Below are 25,648 nucleotides of genomic sequence, written 5' to 3' on the forward strand. Positions count from 1 at the left end.
ATCTGAGTAAGACCGGTGGATTGTATCAAAGTATCTACATTTTTCTTTTTTTGCAAAGTTTTGCAAAGCTATAGCACTGGGGAAACATTTGGCGGAGTGAATTATTTTTTACAACTGCATATGACTCTACAATCATCTAAACACACACACGCGCACACGCAGGTCAACAGCCGCCCGCGGCGCCCGGGCGCCTTCTCGCGCAGAGCACAAGGGGAGACAGCGCTGGGTCCTCACCGGTCTTTGGGTCGTTTTGCTGCGACCTGGCCCGGGGGGCGGGGCGCGTTGCGGACGTGACGTCAGTGGGCGGGGCGTGCACCTGGGCACCTGGCCTGCCGCGGCGGCGCGGAGCTGCGGCTAGACGCGCGCCATGGAGGGCGAGAGCCGGAGCCCGTGGGCCCTGGGGCTGCTGCGCACGTTCGACGCGGACGAGTTCGCGGGCTGGGAGAAGGTCGGCTCGGGCGGCTTCGGGCAGGTGTACAAGGTGCGCCACGTCCACTGGAAGACGTGGCTCGCCATCAAGTGCTCGCCGAGCCTGCACGTCGACGACAGGTCAGCGGCCCGTGCGGGGGCGGCGGCGCTGGGGCTGGCGGCGGGGCCCGGCCTCACAGCGGCGCGCGGCGGCGGGCCAGGGCCGGGGTGCTTGGATTCCGGGCGTTCCCGTTCTCTCCACCTGAGTCGCCTCGGGAGCAGCCTCGGAAGGAGAACCAAACGCCGGGCGAGGCCGTGAGCCCCCGGCGGGGTCTGCGCCTTTTGCTTGGCCGGAGGGACGTTGGGGGTGGTTTGGCGAGCTCCGGGTCTAACTGCTCACGCCGGTGCCCCGGGCTGCGGCTCTTACGGGGAGCCTCGGGAAGCCGCGTTTGCCTAAGACGGTGTTCAGCGCCCGGCATTGTTACCTGGCTTCCGGTGAGCCCCGGATTTTCAGGGTCGCGGGCTCACCTTGCGCCTTGGACCCGCGCCCCTCGGAGGCTCGTCCGGCCCGCCCAGGACCCACCTGGGCGCTGCGGTTTGCGCCCGGCTTAGAAAAAGTGCCGTGTGGGGATCTGGGCTTTGTGAGTTAGTTAGACTCCGTTCGACTTACTTAGTAATTTACTTTGGAGCACAAATTGGTGTAAGACGGTAATTATTTCGGTCGGAAGCCCTGGCTTGGCCTGGCCAGGCTTCCTCGGCGCCCGGGCACTTGAGCGTCGGCGTTACCCTGCTTGGGCCTGGCCGTGGGGTCCGGCAGGCGGCCCGGGGTGCCAGGTTCCAACATTCAGCGCTCTCTGGCCGTACCCTGTCGTTTTAGCTGACTGAATTTCGAGGCCGAGCCTCTGCGGAGCGGCCTTGCACTTATGGTTGGACCATAGTGCCCTCCTGAACCCCAGTTTCCCCATCCCCAAACTGGGAGGCCACCTGCCTGTCCCTCGGTAACAGAGGTGCTCAAGTTAAAGAAGACGGTTGGAAAGGACCGGAGCTGCCCCAGTTAAATTCGGTCGGTGGATTGTGATCTGTGTATATAATTTTAGGGGTGGGGTGGGAGGAGGGTCTTGAGAAGTAGCTCTTTTTGGGTGAGGGGTGTTCACTATTTACGGTTGCGTTTTAATAATTCATAAGCTTCGGTTGAGCGCATTTAAATTACCTATCCTTTGGTGACGTTTGCGTTCTACATGGAAGGTGTGTGGTGTTTTGTGTTCTGTGTGGAGAGCCCCCTGTACAGTCAGCCCCGAACAGACACAGACTCAGAAAAGCAGCTCCTTTGCTGTCTCAGAGACCTGGTTTCTAATCCTCGGCTTCTTGAATGCTGGGGCCTCCAAACTCCAGCTTTTCACCCCCAGAATGGTGGTGTGCGTGTCCCTGGACTAAGGTGCACAGAGGATTGCAGCGTGTGCCCCCTCAGGTCCCGGAGGGGAGGAAGCCCCCGCGCACTTAGTGGCTTTGTGTTTTCCTCCTGGCCTGGGAGGTTATACAGCAGAACTACTGGTGGCTTTTTGCTCTAAGCCTCGAGCGCAGTGTCTCTTGGAAACTTCAGTAGAGTGGTGGCGAGTGTCACGCAAATATCACTACTGCGAAGGGGAGCTGCTTGTGAAGCTGTGCCTCCCTCGGATCCCAGGAACTTCTCAGGCTGGGAGGGGCGCCGTGGCTATTTTGATGAAATCCAAACCTCTTTGAATGCCGGTCCCTAGTTAGAGCCTGAGAGGCACGACCCTTGCCGGTGTGTGGGTATTTTCACGCTCTCGGGGACGTTTATTTGCCTGCTGGAGTCATCTGGCCAAGTTTTCTTCGTCAGCCGCAGGTTTTAGCACCAACGTCGTGTATCGAAGAGCCGAGTAACAAGCACGTCCCCAGGCTGACGCAGCGGCCTGCACCCTCAGGATCTGTTATTTCCAGCGCCCAGGCCCTTGTTTCTTGGGTGGCCCAGTTGGAGGTGGGGTCACGTGAGGCGGGCCACTTAGGATCTTGCATTGCCTGGTTGCAAAGCTTTTTGTCCTTTACCTGGAAGGCTTTCCTGCCCTGCCCCAAATAGGCAGGTGGTGACATGTACTGGACAGCTGGGTAGAGGTCAGCATTGCCCAACAGGAAGAGATTCACCTCTTGCACTTTGCCAGGCTGGGTGGGGCAGGCTGGCGTTCCGCATTAGCTGCAGGAGCTGGGCTCTCTGATTGAGACGGTGGTCACACCCCTGCTCCTTGTAAAGAAGAGTCTTCTAGGTTCATTACTGACTCTCTGGCTTGAGATTCCCGTTAGGCGCTTGTGTCACGCCCGCTGTGGTGCAGAAGTAGCTGCTTGCCTTGCGGCGTTGCCTCCAGGCCTGGAAATGGCTGCTGCGCTCCCCATCCTCCCAGGTTTTGGCAGGTGGCCTCGGTGCTCTTTTGATGAGCTGCCTCCCACCTTGACCCTTCTATTTGCAAGATGCTCCCTGGAGTGGGGAATAAGATTTTACTGGGGTTCCTTGGTGCAGCCCTCAGCCCCATGCCCCTCCCGGCTAAGCCTTGTCTCACCTGTTTGAAGGGTGGCGCCTCTCACCCCTGCCATGAGGGCCTGACCTTTTCTTTCCCGGGGCCTCCTGCACTGGTTACATAGGGACCCACCGCCGGTACAGGTGTGGGTCCTTTTCATCGCCTGCTTCTCCCTCCGGGCAGGCCCCAATCTTCATGCCACCCCTTGACCCCAGCAGGGCCTGATCCCCAGCATGCACCCCGGGCCCTCGGAGCAGCAGGCTGCCCCAGGCCACGTGAGCAGGTACTTCTGGGTGGGGAAGGTCAGGGGCTGCCCAGTCCCAGACACCCCCTTGAAGTTCCCAGAGAGCAGAGAGACACCTGCCAAGGGGCTTCCAAGAGGCACCCCCAGGGAGTTCCCAAGTGACACCCCATTGATCTGCACTCGCTCTCCTTACGGGCACATCTGGGAGCTTTGGGGGGACGTGTAGCCACCCTGGCTGACCCTCATTAGGGGATCACGAGGGTTTGGCCGGAGTCTAGCTGGGGGGGGGGGGGCATTCCCATTTAGGTGAGAACTAAGCCTTGGAGGCCCGTTCCTCCGGCCCCCAGCCCCTGGCTCAGAGGAAGCCCAGGATAACTGAGCTCGGCCGCGGCTAGTCAGGGCGAGCCCGAGCAAACCCCGGGTTTGTAAGCACAGAGCTGACAATTGGACAAGCCCGGTTCTTGTCAGTTTTAAAAATAGCAGTGTGGGAACCCCTCGCAGGCTCCCTGGGGACATAAATGGATTGGTGCGCAGTGAGAAGGCCTGGCTGGGAGGCATCAGTAACAAATGATTAAACCATTTTTCCTGCTGCCTTTTCCCACAAGTGGTTCCCAGGTTTCTCCCTCTGAGGAGCACTTTGTTACAGGGCACCCTTCCCTATAGCCCGACCCTTTTCCCTCTTCCCGTAGTTTCCTGCTACTCCTCTTTCAGCAGGCCTGTCCCAGGGCCCGTTTTCTCCCCCTTCCAAGGTACATGCCTCCGGAAAGCTTCCCTCGCCCGCTGGATGTCTTTGGAATTTGTGGCGGAGCCTGGAGGAGAACCCCACTGCTTCTCCAGAAAGTGTCCTTTAGAAATAATCAGTCTGGTGAGATTCCTCATATCTCTCCCTACCCCGATGCCCTCCCTGGGGTGGGGGAGATATGCTTTGGCCAGCCTCAATTGGGAAGAAACATTGAATGGATGTAAGTGCTGTGGATAAAGTGTCTTTAACAAATTTTACCCCGACTTGGTCCTGTTAATGCCTAGATTTTCCATCTCCGACCAAGAGGGGCGGGGCAGGGGTGCTGTCCCCATTCCTGCTGGGAAACTGAATTAGCAACCCTTCCCCAAATGGGAGAAAGGAGGTGTGATGGGAATGATTACAGAGGAGAAATACGACGCCAGCCCCACTGAATTGTGCCTAATTGTAGACACGCTCTTAGCACGTCACCATTCTTAGGTTGTATGAATGAAAACTGATGTCCGTGGACTCGGGTGGCCTGGAAGGTCACTTGTCACCGGGTGGCGTGGGATTTGATGCTGACGGTGTGGCTGTGAGGAGGCTGGGCTCCTGCAGCCCCCCGGCCCCCCTCCCGCACCTGGGCTCTGGGACTGGCTTGAAAATCGCTCAGGTGCTAAAGTGATAATAGTCATCACAGTATATCCATCTCCAGTTCCCTTGTGCTGTTGTGGGCATAAACCGGGAACACCGCTTCGAGGAAAATATATTAAAAAAAAATAATTGACACAGTGATGGCTTCACTCTGGGTGGGAGGCACCTTCCCGCCTCCTCCAGCAGTGCCCGGAGAGGGCCCAGCCCAGGCTTATGGAATTGGTGGTGCTGCCAGCTGCGGAGCTGGGGGCAGTGGGCACTGGAGGGTATCCTAGGGGCAGCTGAAGAAAGGCCTAGAGGATGGGGTGGCTTGGATTTCGGCTCAGTGGTTACTAGAATGTAAACGGGATGAACATTTTTTGTGCCGACCCTTCTGAACGCTACCAAAGAGGGTGGTTAGGGGGCCCGGCCAACCCACTCCCCAGGCCTGAGTGAGGGGCTCCCTGGGGTGGGGGGGGTCCCCTGGAACCCCCTGCTGGGTGATCCCGGGACCTCCTTCCTCGCCCCAGGGATGCAGCCATGGCGGGGTCCTCGGCTCTTAGGCATTTCTGATTGAGCTGTCGCGGAGAAGGTGATTTGTCCTGGAAACGAGGCCTTATCTTCCAGGATAGCTGGCCGTCCTCCACGAGCTGTCCTGGGATGCGTGGTCCGCGGGACCGAGCTGCCTGGTGTTGCTTCCGGAAAGGGTGCGGGCTGTCTGAGAACATTCCGGCTGTGGCCAGCTTTCTGGAGCAGACAGCTGCAGTGGCTCACTCCCCCCCTCCTTTTTTAAACTAAGGTAAATGGGCTCTCAGTGCGGTGGGGAGGGCCTGGGGCAGGGGAGAGAGCCGCAAACCTGCTGACCTGGGTGCACTGGGGCGGGGCTCTCCCGCCAGCTGCTCTCCCGAGTCTAGTGAGCTCAGCTGTCAGAAGTCACCTGGCTCTGACACATGCAGCCCTTTGGGCGAATGGAGCCTCACTTAACGACACCTCCAGCTTCAGCGTCATCGACATCCTCCTCAGCTGTCGGTCCGGCTGCGTCTCAGAACGTCTGCTGAAAGCGGAAAAAAGCCATCCTTGTGAGTGGCCGGCCTGTAACTCCGGAACCTGTAGTGCCTGGAAGCCTGCGGGCCTGGAGGGATCCTCCCGTGGTCTCCGGGCGGAAGCGGGTCTCTGTCCATCCTGCGGCCGGACCCGTGCCAGGGCCACATGGGCGCAGTGTGCTGGACTCACGCTGGTGGGGAGCGGTGGCACAGCGGCCACTTTAACAGAGAATAAAGGCAGTGGGACCAGACAGGTCGCAAAACTGCTTCTTAAAATAGGAAACAGAGCGGCAGCGGTACTGATCCCCGCCGCGACAGCTCGGGAGAGAGTGTCAGGAGTGCAGTTGAACTGGTTAGTGTAGGCGACGTGAGGTCTTCCCCCCGGGGAGGAGAAAGGAGATGGGCCCGAGGGTGCCGTTTTCTCTCCTTAAATGACTACCCTTATTTGAAATGTTGCTTGATGCAGCCCTTTCCTCTTTCAGATGTCCCTCGGGACCGGGCACAGCGCTGGGGTCTGCCTGCATGTCACCCTGGAACCCAGCAAGCACTGTGGCTGTAGCCGGCGCTGGCCGGCCTGGGCCAGGCACCTGAACCCCCTCTTCAGCCCGGCCCGGGGACCCCCACGGGGGCTCTTGTGGACATCGTGTTTTCCATTCATTGGATCTTTGACCAGAGTGCTAAGAGAGCACATGTCATGCTGAGCTCAGTTTTGTCCTATAGTCATGTCATGATTCACTCCTGATACCTGTCGCACTTTCCTGACGCCAGGGGGATTCTTTTGCTCCTTGAGCCTGTTCAGAGCCAAAGTCTTGACCCCCTTGCCCCCTGCCTGCCCCACTCCTGCTGATTCCATAAATGGGGAGCCACCCAGTGATTCCCAGTAGATGTCTAGGGTCATCCTTGCTACCTCCCTCTTCTCCACGTCCAGTCGGTCACCAGGCCTTAATGATTCTCCCTCGAAAATGGGCCCTGCACCCACCAGCTTCCTCTCTCTGCACTTCTGGTAGCCAGGGCCCCGGTGACCACCCTGAGTGCCTCGTGGCCGCTCCGCCCCTGCTGCTTCCAGCCTGGGGCTCTGGTGTAGGAATGGGACTGAGACCTTACGAGCCCTCGCTGCTGCCCTCTGCCCACCTGAGTCAGGGACCCCCTTTATTAAACATCCCCAGGTCCCTGTACTTCCCCCTCAGAGAACTTGGATTTTCAACTACACTTCTTTTTTTTAGGGGTGATTTTCCACCTTCTCCCCTACAAGGTAAATACCCTGAAGGCGCAAGGAAGGGGTCTCTTTCGTCCTCAGTTCTAACATGTAGAGGGTGCTCAGTAAATACTTATTAATAAATGAATTTTAATTGGACGCAGATTAAAATTAAAGTAATTCCTGGGAGTACTTAGGTGGGTAATTCCAGACTGTAGTGGTTTATTTAAAAAATTTTCTTTTGGCCGCACGGCATGGGCATGAGGGATCCTAGCTCCTCAAGCAGGAATCGAACCGGCACCCCCTGCAGTGGAAGTGCGGAGTCTTAACCACTGGACCTCCAGGGAAATCCCTTTAATGGTTTATTTTAAATTTGGCTGAAAATGCGTGAGCTCTGTTCCAGTGGTTGTCAGGCTTAACTCTTGGCCTTTGGGGCTGGGTAAGTCTTTGCCCGGGGCCTGTCCTGTGTGCTGCAAGGTGCAGGGTGGCACTCCTGGCCTCTACCCGCTGGATGCCAGCGGCGGTGCCCGATGTCCCCCGGAGGCAAAGTCCCCCCAGGGGAGAACCACTGGTCTGCACCCAGGGATCCTCTCCCTGAGACACCCGCCTTGGCCAGCGCTCACCTGGGGGAGGGCGGAGGGGCGGGAACCCCCCTCCCATATGCAGGGGCTGGACGCGCGGGCAGGGGTGCTGTGGTCCTGTCCAGCTGAGCCCACCGCAGGCAGAGCTGGGTGCTGCAGACCTTGGTAAACAGTGCGGCGTGGTTCCTCCTTGCAGGTGGCCTCCTCCCTGGGAAGTGTTTTCATACCTGTAAAGGAGGCCTGGGAGTGAGCTGCGGTCTCAGAGAGGAGGTCAGATCAGTAGGAAGCAGCCTCATTTCCGTGGTAGTTTCTGACTCTCCAGGAGGCTGGGAAGCAGGCGCAGGCGCACTGGGGCGGGCAGGTGCACCCAAGCTCCGGAAGAGCCCCCGTGGTGGGAACGGAGCCATCCTGGGTCATGGGCCGGGGGGCTTGTGTGGGAATCTGCATTCTCTGGCAGGGGGTTGGGGGTCCCTGAGGCCGCCCCGGCTGCTTCCTGCCTCAGTTCCCAGCTCCCATAGGCTGTGTGGTTCTAGACTCTTCCTTCAGGAGCTTCCTAGAAAGCAGGTTCCTGGCACCCACCTAGAGCCTGTTCTCCAGGAGCGGAGCCCGGGAGTCTGCGTTTCAGCCATCTCCCCGGGTGCTTTCTACGGTGGCCATGTTTGAGAACAGGCCAGACCTTGTCCTTGTGGGATTTGGCCTCTTCTCCTGAATGCACTCTGAGACTTTGACCCATCACGCTGACACCGACCAAGGCCCTGGATACTAGTCTGTAAAGGCTGCACCAGGAAGTGACCTTAGACCGGGGGTTGGCAGACTTTCCGTGAAGGGCAGAGTAGACCTTTGAGGCTCTGCAGGCCACGGGGTCTGCGTTGCAGCTGCGCATCTCTGCCGCGAGGGCGGAGACAGCCTCCGCCCCGCTGGACGTGCATGGGTGAGACTGCCATGCAGTCAGTTTCTTTACAGAACAGGGGCTGGCTGTGGACAGCAGCTTGGTAGTCGCCCAAAAGGTTAAACACTGAAGCAGTACGTGACCAGGCAACTCTCCGCCTCGGCGCGTATCCAAAGGAGTTGAAAGCAGGGACTTGAACACCGGTGTGTATAAATGTACAGCATTAGTCACAGTAACCGGAAGGTGAAAACGACCCAAGGGTCTTGGCCATTGGCAGAGGAGCAGATAAACACAATGCGTATGTTCATACAATGGAATAATGTTCAGCCATAAGAGGAGTGACGTTTTGGTTTGTGCTACAGCGTGGATGGACCTGGACAACATATGACGCGTGAAATAAGCCAGTTACTAAAGGACGGGTGTTACACGATCCCACGTATGTGAGATCCCTAGAGCAGGCAGATTCATAGACGGAAAGTGGAAGAGAGGGTGGGAGCGGGGCCTGGAAGGAGGGGTTCCTGTTGAGTGCGTCCAGAGTTTTTGTTGGGATGAAGACGAAGTTTTGGGTGGAGTGCGTGGTCTTGGTTGCACAACGTCGTGAACGGATGTGATGCCCGTGAATTGCACACTTGTGGATGGTTACGGCGACAGACAGTATGTTACGTACATTTTACTGCAGTTTAAGTAATGGTTTTAAAAAGAAGGTGGCTCTTGGGCAGCGGTCTGCAGACCCTGCTTTAGACCAGGCTCCGTTAATTGCAGTGTGGGGTTAGGGTTTAGGAATGATGGGGCCAGCCAGAGTGATGGGCTTCACAAAGAAGGGGGCTGGGCTCTTTGGATGGATAATTCGTTAAAGCTTTTGGTCAAACCTAAACGTCCCTTCCGTCATCCCAAGAGAAGGGATTGTGAGTGTCGGCCTCGTCATCTGAAGCTCGGAGCCTGCATTGGCTCAGTGCTACCTGAGGGTTTTCAGGTAATGATTGCAGTCTCTCTCCTCCCTGCTTACAACAACCCCACGACGCGTAGATGCGTTTGAATAACCATGGACTGAAGACATGGGAAGGCCTAGAATTTAATATGTGACATTACAGTGAGCTCTGTGTGTGTGTGTGTGTGTGTGTGCGCACGCACACATACGTGCACTTGTACACATATGTACGTGCATTTTAGTAATTTTCTCAGCCGTGTGGAGCTGCTTATCTCCTGGCCACAGTGCCTGTGCCTGTGGCCAGGTGACCACTGTGCACACATTCCTCACGTCTTTGAACTTTTCCAGGGAGCGCATGGAACTTCTGGAGGAAGCCAAGAAGATGGAGATGGCCAAGTTCCGTTACATCCTGCCCGTGTACGGCATCTGCCAGGAGCCCGTGGGCCTGGTCATGGAGTACATGGAGACAGGCTCCCTGGAGAAGCTGCTGGCCTCCGAGCCGCTGCCCTGGGACCTGCGCTTCCGCATCATCCACGAGACGGCCGTGGGCATGAACTTCCTGCACTGCATGGCCCCGCCTCTCCTCCACCTGGACCTCAAGCCCGCCAACATCCTGCTGGACGCCCACTACCACGTCAAGGTAAGGACGTGAGGGGACCAGGTGGCCAGAGTGATGGATGCCCTGGGTGGGGAGCCGCGGGGCTGGAACCTCAGGGCCAGCGAGAGGGCCGAAGAGGAGGTGGTTCCCTTGCGGGAAAGAACTCAAAGCAGAGGCCTCTCTCAGCATCAGGATCCCCAGTCTTGCCATGTGTGGCTGGTATAAACGCCACAGATGTGTAACTGGAAAATGGACTCTTATGAACAAGGGTCACTCCCCCAAGTCCTGGATCAGGACTCTAGGTTCTGGGCACCCCGGAAAAAGAGGCTGTGGATTTGTGGATTCCGGTCTCACTGGCCCTCTTACACAATCAGATTGGGAAGCGGACCTCGGCTCGGCCGTCTCCGTGTGGGGCTGGGTCAGCCTGTTTCCCCTTGGTGGCTCCCAGGCTCAGGGTGATGGGAGTCTCGGGGTGCTCGGAACTGGGGGCTGTGGCGTGCTGTGGAGAGGGGCCCTGGAGGGACTCATTCTGTTCTCTTCCTTCAACGCCTGTGAGTTCTGATTTTTTTTTTTTTTTTGCGGTACGCGGGCCTCTCACTGTTGTGGCCTCTCCCGTTGCGGAGCACAGGTTCCAGACGCGCAGGCTCAGCGGCCATGGCTCACGGGCCCAGCCGCTCCGCGGCATGTGGGATCTTCCCGGACCGGGGCACGAACCCGTGTCCCCTGCATCGGCAGGCGGACTCTCTACCACTGCGCCACCAGGGAAGCCCTGATCTTTTTTTTTTGATAAGTTTATAAAGCAGAAAAGCACGAGGGATAATATAACTAAAATCGGGTGCCGTCCCCTTGGAATTGGCCCTTGTTAGTGTGGTAGGTTTGTGTTTCTTTGAAGATGTCTCTCCCTTGGAGGGCCATCGTGTCGCACCGTGGGGGGCACTAGCCGTGGCTTTCCCACTCAGTGACATGGGTTCTAGGCTCGCCCACCTGCTGAGGTCACCCTGTCCCTCAGGAGGGCGGGTCAGGAAGGGCCACACGCCGTGGCCGGGGTCCCCTCCGGCTCCTCGGCGCCGTGGAAGGAGGGCTGGGCCCGGGGGTACGCACACAGCCACCCCCCTGCACCCCGACTCTGCAGCAGGCGCAGCACTCTGGCTGAGCCAGCCTGTGGCCGGTGGGGGAATCAGTTTCCACGTCGTACACTTAACGACAAGGTGTCCTTAGGCCGTGTCCTTCGAGAATGAGATTTTATCAGAAGCTGGAAGTACCCTCCCGCTAAAGTGAAGCGGGGAATTGAGGGAACAAACAACAAGTGGGTGGTTCCCAGCCTTCCTGAGTTCTAGCATCCCTGCAGTCCTGTTTCCTTCTGGTTGGGGTGCTGGCTTCACATATGGACTCTGTCCCCGACGAGCATTGCAGAGTTGTGACGACCAGCGTGGGGTCCGTGGGCACCAAGTCAGAGTGAAACCTTTGATCTCAAACTTGAATGAGCACAAGCAAGGGGAGGTGAGGATGGGTCCCCACTGTGCGCAAAGGCCCTGTCTCTGGGAGCTGCCCCGTCTGCCAGGGGAGGTTTCGAGTGGACGGTGGCTCCTGCTAAGCCGAGGCTCAGAGGGGTTAAATCGAGGGCCAGTGTTGTCCAGCTGTATGTGGTTGAGCAGAGGTTAGAACCTGGTTCTGCGGCCCTGGAGCCCTTGGTCTCCCACCCGCCCCACTGCCGTACATGAGATGCTCACAGACATCACGGGTGGCACGCAGTGGCGCACGAGGGCAGAGGGGGTAGCGGGCGGTAGGTGTCCAGACAGCCCCTGGGGGTGCAGTGGGAGAGGAGTCCCTGGAACTCCAGCTCGGGTGAGGGTGTCACTGGATGGGACTGGTCTTCGGAGAGGACCAGTCAGGAGTGGGGGCACCTGCAGAAGGGCCTTTTGGAGGAGGAAGCAACCCAAGAAAAGTCACGGCAAGTTCTGGGTTTTTAGGGGCAGTAGAAGCAGGAGGCATAGTTGGATTAGGGTACAGGGTGTGGGGAGGCCTTCCACTCGTCTTTAAGGATGCTGAGATGCCATTGTAATAGAACGTGCCTTTCTTAGGGAGACCCCACTGATTGCACCCCATCCCTTTGAGCGGTCTTTTCAGAGTCACGGAGTACAGTTGGCCCAACTGGGCCTGTATCTCAGCTCACTCCCTTCCCACCATCCGGGCCGCTCTCCTAGCAGCCATGTGGGATGTTTGGGGCAGGAGGCCCGCCCTTTGAGGACCACGGTGACGTCCTCCTCGGCAGCACAGCCCTCGCGCGCTCTGTCCCTGGCAGGTGGGGTGGTGGCCCTGTTGCTGGGGGACTCCTCGCCTGGCCTGTGGGCGTGCTCGGCGAGGGCTGGTGCTCTGGGTGCCGGGAGTGGCCAGCACATAGTCTCCTCCTGTCCTGTCCATGCTGGGATGCAGACCTGCGTCCAGGGATGGTCCCCGGTGCTGGGTACACAGTAGGACCTAACGCCCGCCCAGTAGGGCGCTGAGTGCCGCTCGCTGGCACTCGGGGCTGATGTCCTTGTGGTCGTTTCTGCGTTGGCTCCCAGGGCTCCTTGCTTTGAGCGCTTTCTTCCTCCTCCGCTTGTCAACCCCGGGCTTGGCAGGCCTGGCACTTCGTGGCAGTTTTAGGAAGTGGGTGAACATTCCTTAAAGGACCAAGGGGCTTGTTAATAAGGACCTGGGGTGGCTGGGAGCAGTCTCCACTGACAGGAAGGGAGGGGACACTGCAGCTCCGAGGAGGTGGCCAGGCCACCAGCCCCTCTTTCCCAAAGGTGGGGAATGCACTTCTGTGACTCCTTTTTTTTTTTAAATAAATAAATAAATTTACCGATTGATGGATTGATGGCTGTGCTGGGTCTTCGTTGCTGCTGCACACGGGCTCTCTCTAGCTGTGGCGAGCGGGGGCTACTCTTCGTTGCGGTGCGCGGGCTTCTCATTGCGGTGGCTTCTCTTGATGCAGAGCACGGGCTCTAGGCACGTGGGCTCAGTAGTTGTGGCTCGCGGGCTCAGTAGTTGTGGCTCGCGGGCTCTAGAGCGCAGGCTCAGTGGCTGTGGTGCACGGGCTTAGCTGTTCGGCGGCATGTGGGATCTTCCCGGACCAGGGCTCGAACCCGTGTCCCCTGCGTTGCCAGGCAGATTCCTAACCACTGCGCCACCAGGGAAGCCCTGTGACTCCTTACCCAGGTGGGCAGTCACCCTGCACAGCCCCAAACAGGCAGAAAATATATTCACAGGATGCGTTTTTTTCATCCTCAGGAACAACTCAGCGGGAGCCTCATCTGAGGTTCTAAGTCGGCCGCTCGATTTCTGGGCAGTTTTTAGTTGATGGTTATTTTTGGCAATACAACTTTAATCTGGAATCTTGAAATAAGATCCTAAGTTGTCACTCCATCCCCTTCCCTTGGTCCCTGGAGGCTACATTTTTTTGTCCATACGTAGGATGACTGGAACTGAAAATTTCACAGCAACCACCTGTTTTTGGAAAGTGTATTCAAGACACTTTAATATTAAGTTAATATGTGAGGTTAATATTAAGTATGCTAAATATCACTACTAAAATATTAATTTTAGTGACAGTAGTAAATGCATTTCAAGTTGATAATGGAATAACTCGATTTAAAATCTCAAGCTATACTTGGGGCCCACTTTGCCCAGACCAGGCTGTATTCAGAGGGCTGGATACCCAGGGTCCTGTTCTCTGTGGTCCAGAATGGCCTTTCAGTCCAAGGTGGCACGGCCCTGACCCGGCCCTTTGTTAGTCTCTGTTAGTCTCATCCAGCTGGGCCCGGCAGGGGAAGGGCCATGTCTCGGGGGCCCCTGTGAGCACTGGCTCTGGGCAGTACCGAGGCGGACGCTAAGTGCGGGTTCGTTTGTAAATTATAGGGCGCTTGCTGTTCTCAGGGATTGCCACACTGTCCTGCTGTCTGGGAACCCGGGGACAGACGAGGCAGGCCCTCCCTGGGCAGGACAGGTGAGAAAGAGCAGGTGGAGAAATCCTGTGGGCCGGAGGGTCGGTGGCCATCAGAGAATTCTCATTTCTGAGCTTGCCTTTTGATGCCGGAGGTTTTACGTAGAATTTAGGCTTATTTTCTTTTCGTCAAGTGTGTATCTTGAAGCAGCTGGCTGTACCTGAAAACAGCAGAAATAAGAAGAAAAGGCTGCCAACATGGGGGTTGGGCACCAGGTGCCAGGATCCCTGCATCCCCGTCTGTCCTCAGTCCTGAATCTGACACGTCCACACTGCTGGGAGTTTGGTACTGAAACTTTCCCGCTCGTCCACCTGCTACCTTGCGTTGCTCTGTCCCCGGTCCCGAGCTGCAGGGTTGGGGTGATGGGTTCGTTCTGGGGAACTGGCACTTCCCTTTCCCGAGTGGAAAGTTTCTTGGAGGTCAGAGAATGGACCGCTGCTGGGGACCCCGAAATGGCCAGGCCGGCCTCACTCGTGTGGACCCACGCCCCCCCCACCGGGCAGAGCCTGACTGCAGAAGTGGGGGCCGGGTCCAGTGTCACAGGCTTTCTTCCCATCCCCCACGCCCCCCCCCCGCAGATGTGGTCAGAGACCCCTTGAAGGAGCGAGTCCCCAGTCCTAAACTCGCCCTGCTCAGTGGTGATGACCCCAGGCCCCTGGCTCACCTTGTGGGCAGGTGAGCCCAGAACTAAAGGCCTGACTCAGCCGCATTTCCCATCACTCCAGAGGTGTGTTTGAGGGGAGCCCGGAGTTAATTAGAAGGCTTAGAAAAACCCACGCGCCTCGGAGGAGAATTTATGAAGGGGCCGTTTTCCACGTGGATCCTGAGTCCCTTAATGCCAGAGAGTGTGGCCTAATCCCACACAGCGTTTCACCGCCTCTGAGGGCTCTGATTCACACCCCGGGTTGCAGGGGGGAGGGCGGGCGCCCCGCAGTGACTTCCCCCTTGTGGGTTCCCCTGAGCCTTCAGGACGCCTTGGCCTAAGGAGACGCGGAGGTAGAGGTGTATGGGGCCCAAGCTGCTGGGTCCAGGTGCCCCTTGGGCCGGTGGGCCCTGCGGCGGAGGGGATGTATGTCACACCTGTCGTTTGGGTATTGTGTTTGGAGCCAGCAGGTGTCTGTTCCTAGAACGTTCCAGGTGGAGGACAGAGGCCCCGCCGAGGTTGGCAGGTTGTGTTTTGCTCGCTTTAAAGGGCTTCTGATGGCGCATTTCCCTTTGAAGAGGGCAGCTGCTACGTGCCCGCCGGCCCAGCTGTGCGACTGCGTAACTGCTTTGCCTCTGAGGGCGCCCCCTCCCTTGCCTTCCTTCTGCCAGTGAATTCCTTCCTTCAAGTGTAGTCTTTTCCCCTGTCCATCAAGCTCCTAATGGTTTCAGGCATGGTTCTTCCCAGGCTGGCTGGGCCTTCCCGCCTGCGCCGGGGAGCGCAGGTGATGTGAGAGCCGTGGTGCCGATTCCGCACCTGCTCAGCTGGGGGTGGGGGTGGGGTACCGCCCCTGCCCCCGACGTTGCCAGGGTCCTGGGGGAGGGCATGCTGATAAAACGTCCCGAATCAGCAACCCCGGCTGCCGGCTGCCTCACTCAGCAAGCTGCCAGCCAAGCCTGACGAGCTCCTTCCCGCCGCTGCGTTGCAGATCTCCGACTTCGGGCTAGCCAAGTGCAACGGGCTGTCCCACTCGCAGGACCTCAGCATGGACGGCCTTTTCGGCACCATCGCCTACCTTCCTCCTGAGCGTATCCGGGAGAAGAGCCGGCTCTTCGACACCAAGCACGACGTGTACAGGTGTGTGTCAGGCGCGCAGCCCCAGGCCGCCAGGGGCTCCGCACCTGGATTCCTCGTGCTCTGCAGGGGGGCTTGGCCAGGGGCTCCTCCGTGCCGCCAGATAAGAGGTTCAGTCCAAAGGAAAGGGCTTTTAGGTGGAGGGTGCCACCAGATAAGAGGTTCAGTCCAAAGGAAAAGGGCTTTTAGGTGGAGGGTACGGGCTACCCCAGGACTGGCTTACAAGAGGGAGTGCTCTGCTGTGAGCGCTGCTGGCCCAGGATGGAGAACGTTAGTGGTTGGTGTCAGTTAGAGCCGGTTATGCAACCGGACGGGCAGCTCCCACACCGTGAAAGCTTTGGTGTTTGTAGGATGTAGGGAACATGGGCTCTATAGCTTGTCTGCTGAGAGAAGCTGCTACTTCAAGTGGTCTCTGTGTCTGTCTGCGTGTGGATTCAGGCTCCAGAATCCAGTCCCCTGTGGCCCGGAACTCACACTTCCTAACGTCACTTACGCGTGACAGGAGCACAGACACCCTAGAGGCTGTTCACAAACTGGCACCGGGGATTTCTGTGCTGGAGAGCAGTCGTGAATCATTTGGCGCCTTCCTTTCCCATATGGTAAAGGTCTTAATCACTCAGACTTCTCGGAGAAGGAAAGCAGGAGGGCGGGTGCCAGCAGGCACGTAAACCCCTCATTGTGGTTCTTGTCTCACACGCGGTGACTGTCACCCTGAGCCCCGCCTTTGGGTCACGGCCACCGCCTGGAGTCCTGGCCGACTGGTTTGACCGTAGCCGCCCGTGCACGTGCTTTGCTGGGCTTTGAGCAGGACGTCTGTCGGGGAGTGGTGCACTGGGCGCTGGGCACCTGCCTGTAGGGTTTGGGGAGAATAAGATTCTCTGTTTATTTCGGAGTTGAGAGTTTCAACTTTTGAACTTGTAGATTTCAATTACTTTTCAATGGGGACTTCTTGCCTTTCCTAAACAGCTGCCCTTAACCCGGTGCAGGCTGGTAGCTCAGTGCTTGGACTTCTGATTCTGTTTTTATTTTTTCAGTTTTACCAGATTGAGCTCTTTCGGGGTATATCCAGAGTAATCATATATATATAATTAATATATAAATGATATAAAGGTAACACACACACACACATATATATATATTACACACAAGTATATATAATTTCTAACAACCAAAAAGGGCTCTGGGAGGTTCAGCCGGAGCCCCCTCATCTTTTCCACGCCCTCACATGACGTCAGTGGGCTCGAGACACCCAGAGCTGTAGTCGGTATTTTGAGGCCCAGTGTTTGCAGGAAGATGGTGTGAAAGAAGCAGACTCCGCCGTTCTCCCCTCGAGCTGACGGTCCAGGGACAGGGTGGCGGTCCCTTCGGGAACCCCTCCTGCTGTTGGGACTGACAGTTCAGTTGATGGAGTTTTGTCTGTTGTCTGACATTTGAGCTTTCCACATGCCTTGTTCCACAGTAAGAGTATTTGCCCACTTAAAAAACTGCATGAAAGATACCTTGGTGTCCCCTCTCTGTCTCAGAGTCTCTCGAAGGTTCTGGGGTGGACTTCCTCAAGCTCGTTGCTGTGTTTGGGGCCTCTGGCTTTACTTGAGGCTCCGGCACGCAGACACTGACATGCCTCTTCCCTTCCAGCTTTGCCATCGTGATCTGGGGCGTGCTCACGCAGAAGAAGCCGTTTGCAGGTGAGTGGACATGTCTAGGGGTGATGCAGCTGCCTCTCCCTGAGCAGTGGAGGGCGTGCTCTGTGGTCCTTTCTCTGTGTCAGAAGTGCCTGCGGATCACAGTCGGGGCCGCTCTGGGCCGTGGTGCTGGCGGGCCGTCTGGTGGGGAGCAGGGCTGCCTTGTCCTGCCCAGCAGGTCCGCACAGAGACCCACGGCCCACCTCATCACAGGCTTTCATATATGCCGACAAGGCGCTCTGCCGTGCAGCTCACATACGGGGAAAGGCACGGATCTGATGGGGTCTGTTCAGTGACTCTTGTTAGGTACTAGCTCATTCTTTTGTGTGTGTGATATAATACATGTAACATAAAATTTATCATTTTAACCATTTAAACTGTACATTGTGGCATTAAGTGCATTCACAGTGCTGTACAGTCGTCACCACCGTCTGGTTCTAGAACATTCCATCACCCCCAAAGGAAACCCCAGGCTGCTTAGGCAGTCACTCCCTTCCCTGCACCCCAGCCCCTGTTGACCACTAATCTACTTTCTGTCTCTGTAGGTTTGTCCGTTGTAGTGATTTCCAGATACATATTTTTTTAATTTTCTAATTTTTGATCGTAAAACACACATCACTTAAAAATGACCATCTGAACCGTTTTGAAGTGTACAGTTTGGTCATGTGAAGTGTATTCCCATTGTGGGGCAACCAGCCTCCAGAATCGTTAGGTGGATGCTCCCCGGGTCAGCACACCCGGCCCGAGGGCTGTGGGTTTCCTCCCCCTTGCCAGGCACCCACCGTGCTGATTTCTGGCCCCGAGGTTTCGGTACCTTGACTCGGTTTATTGGAAAAGTCAAGTACCTGGGCTACACACTCTTTTCTGGTCTGACCAAAAAGATCTAAGAACGCAGATCGGAGTCAGCACGTGGCCCCCAGGTCTTTTGCAGGGTTTTGTCTGTACGTTGTTACCCTGTCTCCCTGCCATCTCCTCCTCGGTGGAGGTCCGTGGTCTGGATTCTTTTCAGCGTGGCCAGGTGGCACTGTCGCTCGGGCCGCCGGGGGCCTGCGCTTTGGGGTAGAAATTCAGGAGGACTTTTTCGTCACTGCAGGGCAGTTTGGACCACTTGGGGTTGGGCAATGTGACTCCGTGGCTTACCAGCGTTCTTCCCTTTGGTGGGCGTGGGCCCCTTTGGAACCGATCTCGTTCCATATTCTTCTCCTTTGAACTTGGTTTTCCTTTGAGTTTGATGCCCAGAAAGACCTGCTCTGTGATACAAGGCAGTGATTCCATTTGGTAGATCACAGATAGTTTCTAAAACCTGGAAAACACAGGACGGATGTGCCCTGCAAGGTTGAGGATTACAGAACGCTCTGTGCTTTGAAGAGGAAATACCGTGTCTCCTGGGCGGGTGGTGGTGACGTGCCCCAAACTTTCCTACGGTTGTCACTCCTCCCGAAGATAAGAAATCCTGCCTCAGCCCCACGGAGCTGCCCTGACTTGTGCACCTGCCCTTTGCAGATGAGAAGAACATCCTGCACATCATGGTGAAAGTGGTGAAGGGCCACCGCCCCGAGCTGCCGCCTGTCTGCAGACCCAGGCCTCGCACCTGCGAGAGTCTCCTGCGCCTCATGCAGAGGTGCTGGCACGGGGACCCCCGGGAGCGGCCCAGCTTCCAAGGTGAGTGCCTCCAGAGGGTGCCCGGAGTATTGCTGCTTGAGGGTCGTGCCGCTGTCCCAGGTGACGGAGTCGACGGCCGGGACAGGGGAGGCTGTCCAGAGACAGGAGCGCCAGGGCGAGCCCGGCACCCGCAGGCTGTGCCCGCCTGTGGCCCCTGCCTGTGACTGGGGCGAGGAGGCTGGAGCCACGTGGTCAGCTCCAGCTGTGCACCCCTGGCTGTGGCCCGCTGCCCTCAGCAGCCTCCTCTTGGCGTTGCAGGTTCAGATGCAGCAATGCATCTTTTAGGGACGATGCGACCTCTGGCCTGCGGCTTTCTTTGCATTTCTCATGGCGCCTTGTCCCTGGGGAACGGCTGTGTCCTTTGGTTAGGAGAGTGATCCTGACGCACTTGAAATTGATCACGACGTTTAAAGCGTATGGGGAAACCAGCGTGAATGCGGTGGGAGCCTCTCGCCAGGAGCTGGCAGCCGGGCCGTCGGGGTACGCGCTCCGGCGGGTCTGGCTTCTTGGGGAAACGGGGCCTCAGTGGCTCCTGCTTGGAGTCTGGCCAGACCCTGCCTGTGGTTGCCGATGGGGACCCCTGCGGGGTTGCCGAGAGCTTGGCCGGGGGCCAGCAGCCTGGGAGGCCGCAATGCTGACCGGTCAAGAGGCTGGACCCTGCAGGTGCTGCCTCTTCTGTCCCGGCCCGAGGTCACACGTTTAAGTAGAGCATTTGTGTGAGTCAGTGTCGAGGCGATATACCCTTTTGTGTTTTGTCCCCCAAAGAAATCACTTCTGAAACCGAGGACCTGTGTGAAAAACCTGATGATGAGGTGAAAGAGACGACTCCAGACGCAGATGTGAGAAACCCACCTGAGGCCGAGGCTGAGGTAACGGGGACCCTCCCAGGGGCCTGGTTGCCCCTAACTTGGCTTCGGGGGTTGAGTCTCTCTTTTCTGCAAATGTCCTGCCAGCCTGGACCACTCGCCCCCTGTTCTGAGGCTTGGGCCGTCCCCCTGCCCCTGCCCCTGCCCCTGGCTGCTCAGCCTCAAGCTTGCTGCCTTGGTGAGCTGGCCTCGGAAGCCTGCAGGCCAGATTGGGGAGGGGGTCTGGGCTCTGGGGGTCTAGGGGTCTTTTTGCACCTCGAGGCTGGGGATCTGTCCACTTTCTAACTGCCTATAAACGTTTTGTTTTATGAGTGCCACACAGGTTAGGTAAGATGTGATAAATTCTAACTATGCTAACTAAATAAATACCTTTCAGGTAATAAGGCTTGTAAAGTGGAGCCTGCTAAACTAACTTTATTGGGTGATATCTGGTGTTATCATCCCAGGCTGTGCTGTAAGGCCGGGAGATAAGTAAGCATTTATGGTGTGTCTGCTGTCTGAGCAGGAAGGGGCGTGTGCATGAGGTCAGAGGGCAGAGGGGCAGGGAAGGTGACCCGGTCCCCACCACCCCCATAAGGGGAAGAAAGGCCCAGCGCGTGCGTGTGACTCGGTGCACCAGGCCACCGGTTCCCGAGGAGAGGGAAGATTTGGGGACAGGTGGGCGGGAACCGGGAAGAATCACGAGTCACCTGCAGATTCTAACCCCTCGGCACAACCTGCGTTTCTCGCGGCCGGGCAGGAGGGGGCCCTCGGAAGGGCCCGTTAGGATGGGTTGGGGTGGAGTGCTGTGCTGTCCCTGTAGCTCGGCCCCTGCCCCCCACCCTTGTACACATGCGGCCCCCCAGCTAGACTCGCACAGCTCCGGGGAGGGTGGCAGGTTGTTAGGACCCCAGCCCATCTCCTCCTCCGTTTCGTATCAGCGCTGACCCGTCCTGGGTGGACACGGCCAGCACACAAGTTTCACCTCCTGCAGCTTATTCACATCTTGTCCGGATAACTCAGGGCCACGTCACTGCGCAGATGGGGCCCAGCATGGTGACGGGCATTCCGTCCCCATCGTCGTCTTTTCTTACCATGTCCTCCCGCCGGGTGGACCCAGCACAGGGTCTCTGGGCCCCCTAGAGCCATGATAACGGGAGTTAAACTCCCTGCATGGCTCACAGGGGACCCACGTGTTCCCCACCTCCTCCGCCCGCCCCGTCAGGTCACGGATGGAGCCTCATCCCCTCCGTGTGCTCTCTCTGCAGGCGCCCGTGGCCACCCCGCTCAAGCGAGCCTCTGCCCCGACCTTTGACAATGACTACAGCCTCTCCGAGCTGCTGTCCCAGCTAGACTCGGGCATCTCCCAGACCCTCGAGGGCCCGGAAGAGCTCGGCCGCAGCTCCTCCGCATGCAAACTTCCGTCGGCGAGCAGCGGCAAGAGGCTGTCAGGGGTGTCCTCGGTGGATTCTGCCTTCTCCTCCAGAGGGTCGCTGTCCTTGTCCTTCGAGCGGGAGTCTTCAGCGGGCGGTGAGTGGAGGGCCCATCCCTGGGAAATAATGCGCTTAACTGGGGGCCCGGGGGGCCGGACAGAGAGTGAGCAACTGAACGGGATCAGGCGTCCGGTTTCCTGACCTCACGGTAGCTCTCCTGTGTTTTCTGCAGCCCTTCACTGATTGGGTTTGGGCGTCAGTGCAAATGCAGAGATGCACGTGGGCCGAGCAGGTGTCACTTAGATGTAAGAGGGCTGAGTCACACCCCTGGCTGTGCGGGTGGGTCTCACCCGTGCCAGCCCAGCATGCAGGGGCTGACCTCCGGTTTGCAGGTTGAAGAACTCGAGTTGCATCAGGGAGCCCAGTGGATGTATGGAACCCCTCTCCCTGGAGACCCCTCTCTCTTGTAATGTCAGCCGTGTACCCCCTTTCCCAGACGGTGAGGGGAAAACACCCCCATTCCTTCTTATTCGTGCACTCCCATTTACCATAGCCGTGCAATTTGATGGGCAAACTGTCCTTCGAGGTTGTGACTCCCTGGTCCTGTTTATATACCTTGGGTTTTCTGTCTAGAAGGTGCTTTCCCCTGCCCCTGCCCTGTCCCAGGTGCTGGCCCTTGGGTGGGAGCCTGGTGCTAACTACAGCCCCCTCGTTGCTGCCTGTGGGGATGGCGTACGAGGTTTCCTTTCCGTGAGGAAAATATTCCTGCTCACACTTAGGGCTACAGTGCAGGGGTGGCCAGAGGGGCGCGGGAAGGGTACAGACCCCAGGAGGAAGGGGAACTTGTTTTTCCTGGGGAATCGGGGAGTTCTTCCTGGAATGAGGACTTTTCCTAGATGCCGTGGACCTCCTGGAATTTTTAGAGTGGAATATTTGGGATGAAAGGGGGCACTTAGGGTTGAGGAAACTCCTTACAGAGGTGCAGAGGTGGGGAAGGCCTGGCTGGCCTGGAGGTTAGCAGCCGGCGATGAGGCTGAAAAGAAAGAAGCACCCGTCTCCCACAGAGAAAGATGTAGAAGTTTCTCTCGGGGCCTGCTACCCTCAAGTGACATCTTCATGCTTGGAGAGGACCAATCACTGGCCCATCTCAGAAGCCAGCGTTAAAACACTAGGTCCCCATTGGGCTGATTCCATTTTCTTAATACACCCCATGCCCCCTCCTCCTGCGCAGGGCCCCTTGAAAATGTTTCATGTGAGGGCGTCTCGTTTCATTTAAATCGGAACCCAACAATGTAATAGGATTTTTATGTTAAATTTAACCTTTACATCGTGAATAACAGTCCTTCTAAAGTGGGAGACTCAGTCCTTTAAGGGGTATTCTAGAAAGCGTCCTTCATGATATTGCTGAGACAAGAGGCATCATTTGGAGGTTGGGCTGGGAGCAGGTGGTGGGCCCTGGAGGGGTGGCCTGGGCTAGGAGCTGCCAGCTCTCCGGTGGGTTGGGGGCTGCTGCCTGGTCTGTGTTGCCATTTCTGAGTACCAGCTGGGGCCTGCGTTGTACGTCCCTTATCTAATCACGACCCTACCGGATGGGTAGAATGATTTTTACTTTGTACATCGACAGAAGAGCACTTTGGAGACATTCGTTGCCCTGCCCAAGGTCTCCCCACTCGATCTTAAATTAAACCAGCGTGGACAGCACAGCACTTAAGCGATTTCAGATAAAAAGCGGCCTGGAGGCCACGGGGAGTTGGGGGCCATGTAGAAAACACTGGCCGGGCCCGGGGAGGCAGCCCCACGTGACCCCTGCACCTGCTCTCCCCGCAGATCTCGGTGCCACCGACATCCAGAAGAAGAAGCTCGTGGATGCCATCGTGAACGGGGACACCAGCAGGTTGATGAAGATCCTGCAGCCCCAGGACGTCGACCTGGTCCTGGACGGTGGTGCCAGCCTGCTGCACCTGGCCGTGCAGGCTGGGCAGGAAGACTGCGTCAAGTGGCTGCTACTTAACAACGCCAACCCCAATCTCACCAACAGGAAGGGCTCCACCCCGCTCCACGTGGCCGTGGAGAAGCGGGTGCGGGGCGTCGTGGAGCTCCTGCTGGCCCGGAAGGTCAGCGTCAATGCCGCGGACGAGGACCAGTGGACGGCCCTGCACTTCGCGGCCCAGAACGGGGACGAGGGCAGCACGCGGCTGCTGCTGGAGAAGAACGCCTCCGTGCACGCGGCCGACTGCGAGGGCCGGACGCCCATGCACGTGGCCTGCCAGCACGGCCGGGAGAGCGTCGTGCGCGCCCTGCTGCGCCGTGGCGTGGGCGCGGGCCTGCCGGGCAGGGACGCCTGGGTGCCGTTGCACTACGCCGCCTGGCAGGGCCACCTGCCCGTCGTCAAGCTGCTGGCCAAGCAGCCGGGGGTGAGCGTGGACGCCCGGACGCTGGACGGGAGGACGCCCCTGCACCTGGCCGCCCAGCGCGGGCACTACCGCGTGGCCCGCGTCCTCATCGACCTGCACTCCGACGTCAACGTCTGCGGCCTGCTGGCGCAGACGCCCCTGCACGTGGCCGCGGAGACGGGGCACACGAGCACCGCCAGGTTGCTCCTGCACCGGGGCGCCCGCAGGGAGGCCGTGACGGCTGAGGGCTGCACCGCGCTGCACCTGGCCGCCCGCGGTGGGCACCTGGCGACCGTCAGGCTGCTGGTGGAGGAGCGGGCCGACGTGCTGGCCCGGGGGCCCCGCCGCCAGACGGCGCTGCACCTGGCCGCCGCCGGCGGGCACTCGGAGGTGGTGGCGGAGCTAGTCAGCGCCGACGTGCGTGACCTGTCTGACGAGCAGGGGCTCAGCGCGCTGCACCTGGCCGCCCGGGGCCGGCACGCCAAGACGGTGGAGACGCTGCTCAGACACGGGGCCCACGTCAACCTGCAGAGCCTCAAGTTCCAGGGCGGCCCCGGCCCCTCCGCCGCGCTCCTCCGGCGAAGCAAGACCTAGCCTGCCGCCCCCGGAGACGGGGCCCCCGCGGGGTTCCTGTCCCCGCGCCGTGCTCCGCTCGCCCCGTCCGCGGCCTGCGGGATGCCTTCGAGAGGCAGGTGGCCGCTGACTCGGGATTCGCGCCGGCGTCTGCTTGGGCGTCACCTGCGCACCCTCCCGACGAGGTTGATCAGAGCGTGCGTGACCACTGCCCACGGGTGTGCCCGGTGTCGGAGGGACAGTGGGTCGGAGGCATTTGGCTGCACCCCTCGCTCCTGCCGTCGGTCCCTCGGTGACAGGGCCGTGAGCCCCCCCACCCCGTCGTGAGCGGAGCCACCTGCGGCTGGGAAGGCTGGTGTGCAGGAAGAGCTGCGTCTTTTCTCTCCATTTGCAGCGGCAGGCAAAGAAGCCTGTTCCAGAAGGCTTTCGTGGAATTCTTGTTCTCCGGAAGAATATCTTTAACAGATGAACGGTGTCAGCTGTCGCTTTAGATCCGTTAAAAACTTTCATCTCATTGGATAGTCCGCCTTCTGCGCAACGAGTGTGAACTGGTGGTTGGTTTTTAAAGCAAAAACAGTCATCTCACCAGCCCTTTCATACCCAGATTTGTCTGTCACTCAGTCCTCGTGGGTGGCCACACACGTGTGCCATGAGTGCTACCTGCCCTAATTCATTTCTCGTTGCAGAAAATGTTTGAACTTTAGAGTCAAGTGTCTGAAAGTCAAGAAAAACTGACTGACGGCCTCGGTCTCGGACTCAGAACAGCGTTAGCTAGTTGGATGGACCACCTTCCTCACCGTTTTCAGCCGTCAGTCTTGGCAGGGTAGCGGTTTGGGCCGAGTGGTGCTGTTTTAGGGTCTCCAAGGGGGTTTCTGACCTGCTTTACAAACGGCTACTCTTTGCAGGGGCCTCAGCTTTTGGGGTGTGACCCCCCAAGTCAGCTCCAGGAGACAGCCTCACGGTCTTGGATGTAAAAACCCCGTTCTTTTGTTGTCACCTGTGTCCCACACGCACCCGCCCCCCAATACTACGATTAGAGTCAGCTTGCTGCAGGACCCGACCCTGTATGCAAACATGCCCTTTGGACTGGTGTGTGAAACAGAGATTGATGTTAACGTACCATGTATGTTAATATGGATCTGTGGGCAGGATACTTCTTTTCTGTGACAGGAAATATCCGGACTGCTTAGAACTGGCTATGTTTTAATATGCCTTGTGCTTTTAATGTGTTGTGCTACTGTTGTATGTGGAACACGTGGAAGAAAAAAACTTCTGTTTGATGTCAATAAAGCTAAGTTCTCTTCCGACCTTTTTGAAACCGGTGAGACTACATTTTCATATACATGAGCTCGAATAATCTGATTTCTGAAAACCAGATCTGAGGCAGTCAGTCACATGTGGTGTGGAGATGCCCTTTGGAAGGGCAATCTGTGTGCCCTGAATTTACCCATGATCTGGGGGGGGATGGAAGAGGTGGAAGGGTGGACCCGGGCTTCCTGCCTCCTTAGCCTGGGACCTTCCTCCTGCATGTG

General features: G+C 57.9%; 1 protein-coding gene across 2 annotated transcripts; it reads left to right on the forward strand.

Annotated features, from left to right (window-relative positions):
* The first annotated feature begins 324 nt into the window (after positions 1-324).
* On the forward strand, positions 325-25,418 carry RIPK4 (receptor interacting serine/threonine kinase 4). 2 transcript variants are annotated; one of them, XM_029213665.1, is made up of 8 exons: positions 325-549; positions 9,516-9,807; positions 15,383-15,531; positions 17,164-17,213; positions 18,714-18,872; positions 19,638-19,741; positions 20,986-21,247; positions 22,978-25,418. In XM_029213665.1, exons 1-8 carry the CDS (start codon positions 368-370, stop codon positions 24,135-24,137), a joined length of 2,358 nt encoding a protein of 785 aa, XP_029069498.1. In that variant the 5' UTR covers positions 325-367; the 3' UTR covers positions 24,138-25,418. The 2 variants fall into 2 exon arrangements, with proteins under 2 accessions (XP_029069498.1, XP_029069499.1); XM_029213666.1 differs by lacking the exon at positions 325-549 and adding an exon at positions 5,176-5,330.
* The last annotated feature ends 230 nt before the right edge of the window (positions 25,419-25,648 follow it).

This window comes from Monodon monoceros, unplaced genomic scaffold (genome assembly GCF_005190385.1).
Source record: "Monodon monoceros isolate NGI ecotype Baffin Bay Population unplaced genomic scaffold, NGI_Narwhal_1 Super_Scaffold_11, whole genome shotgun sequence".
Classification (NCBI taxonomy): Eukaryota; Metazoa; Chordata; class Mammalia; order Artiodactyla; family Monodontidae; genus Monodon; species Monodon monoceros.

What these genes read in the sequence shown, in the direction of transcription:
- RIPK4 (XM_029213665.1), top strand. Translation starts at nt 368, where the DNA reads ATGGAGGGCGAGAGCCGGAGCCCGTGGGCCCTGGGGCTGCTGCGCACG. An exon ending in GCAGAAGAAGCCGTTTGCAG is followed by an intron (nt 17,214 to 18,713) that starts GTGAGTGGACAT and finishes TGCCCTTTGCAG; the next exon opens with ATGAGAAGAACATCCTGCAC. An exon ending in GCGGGAGTCTTCAGCGGGCG is followed by an intron (nt 21,248 to 22,977) that starts GTGAGTGGAGGG and finishes CTCTCCCCGCAG; the next exon opens with ATCTCGGTGCCACCGACATC.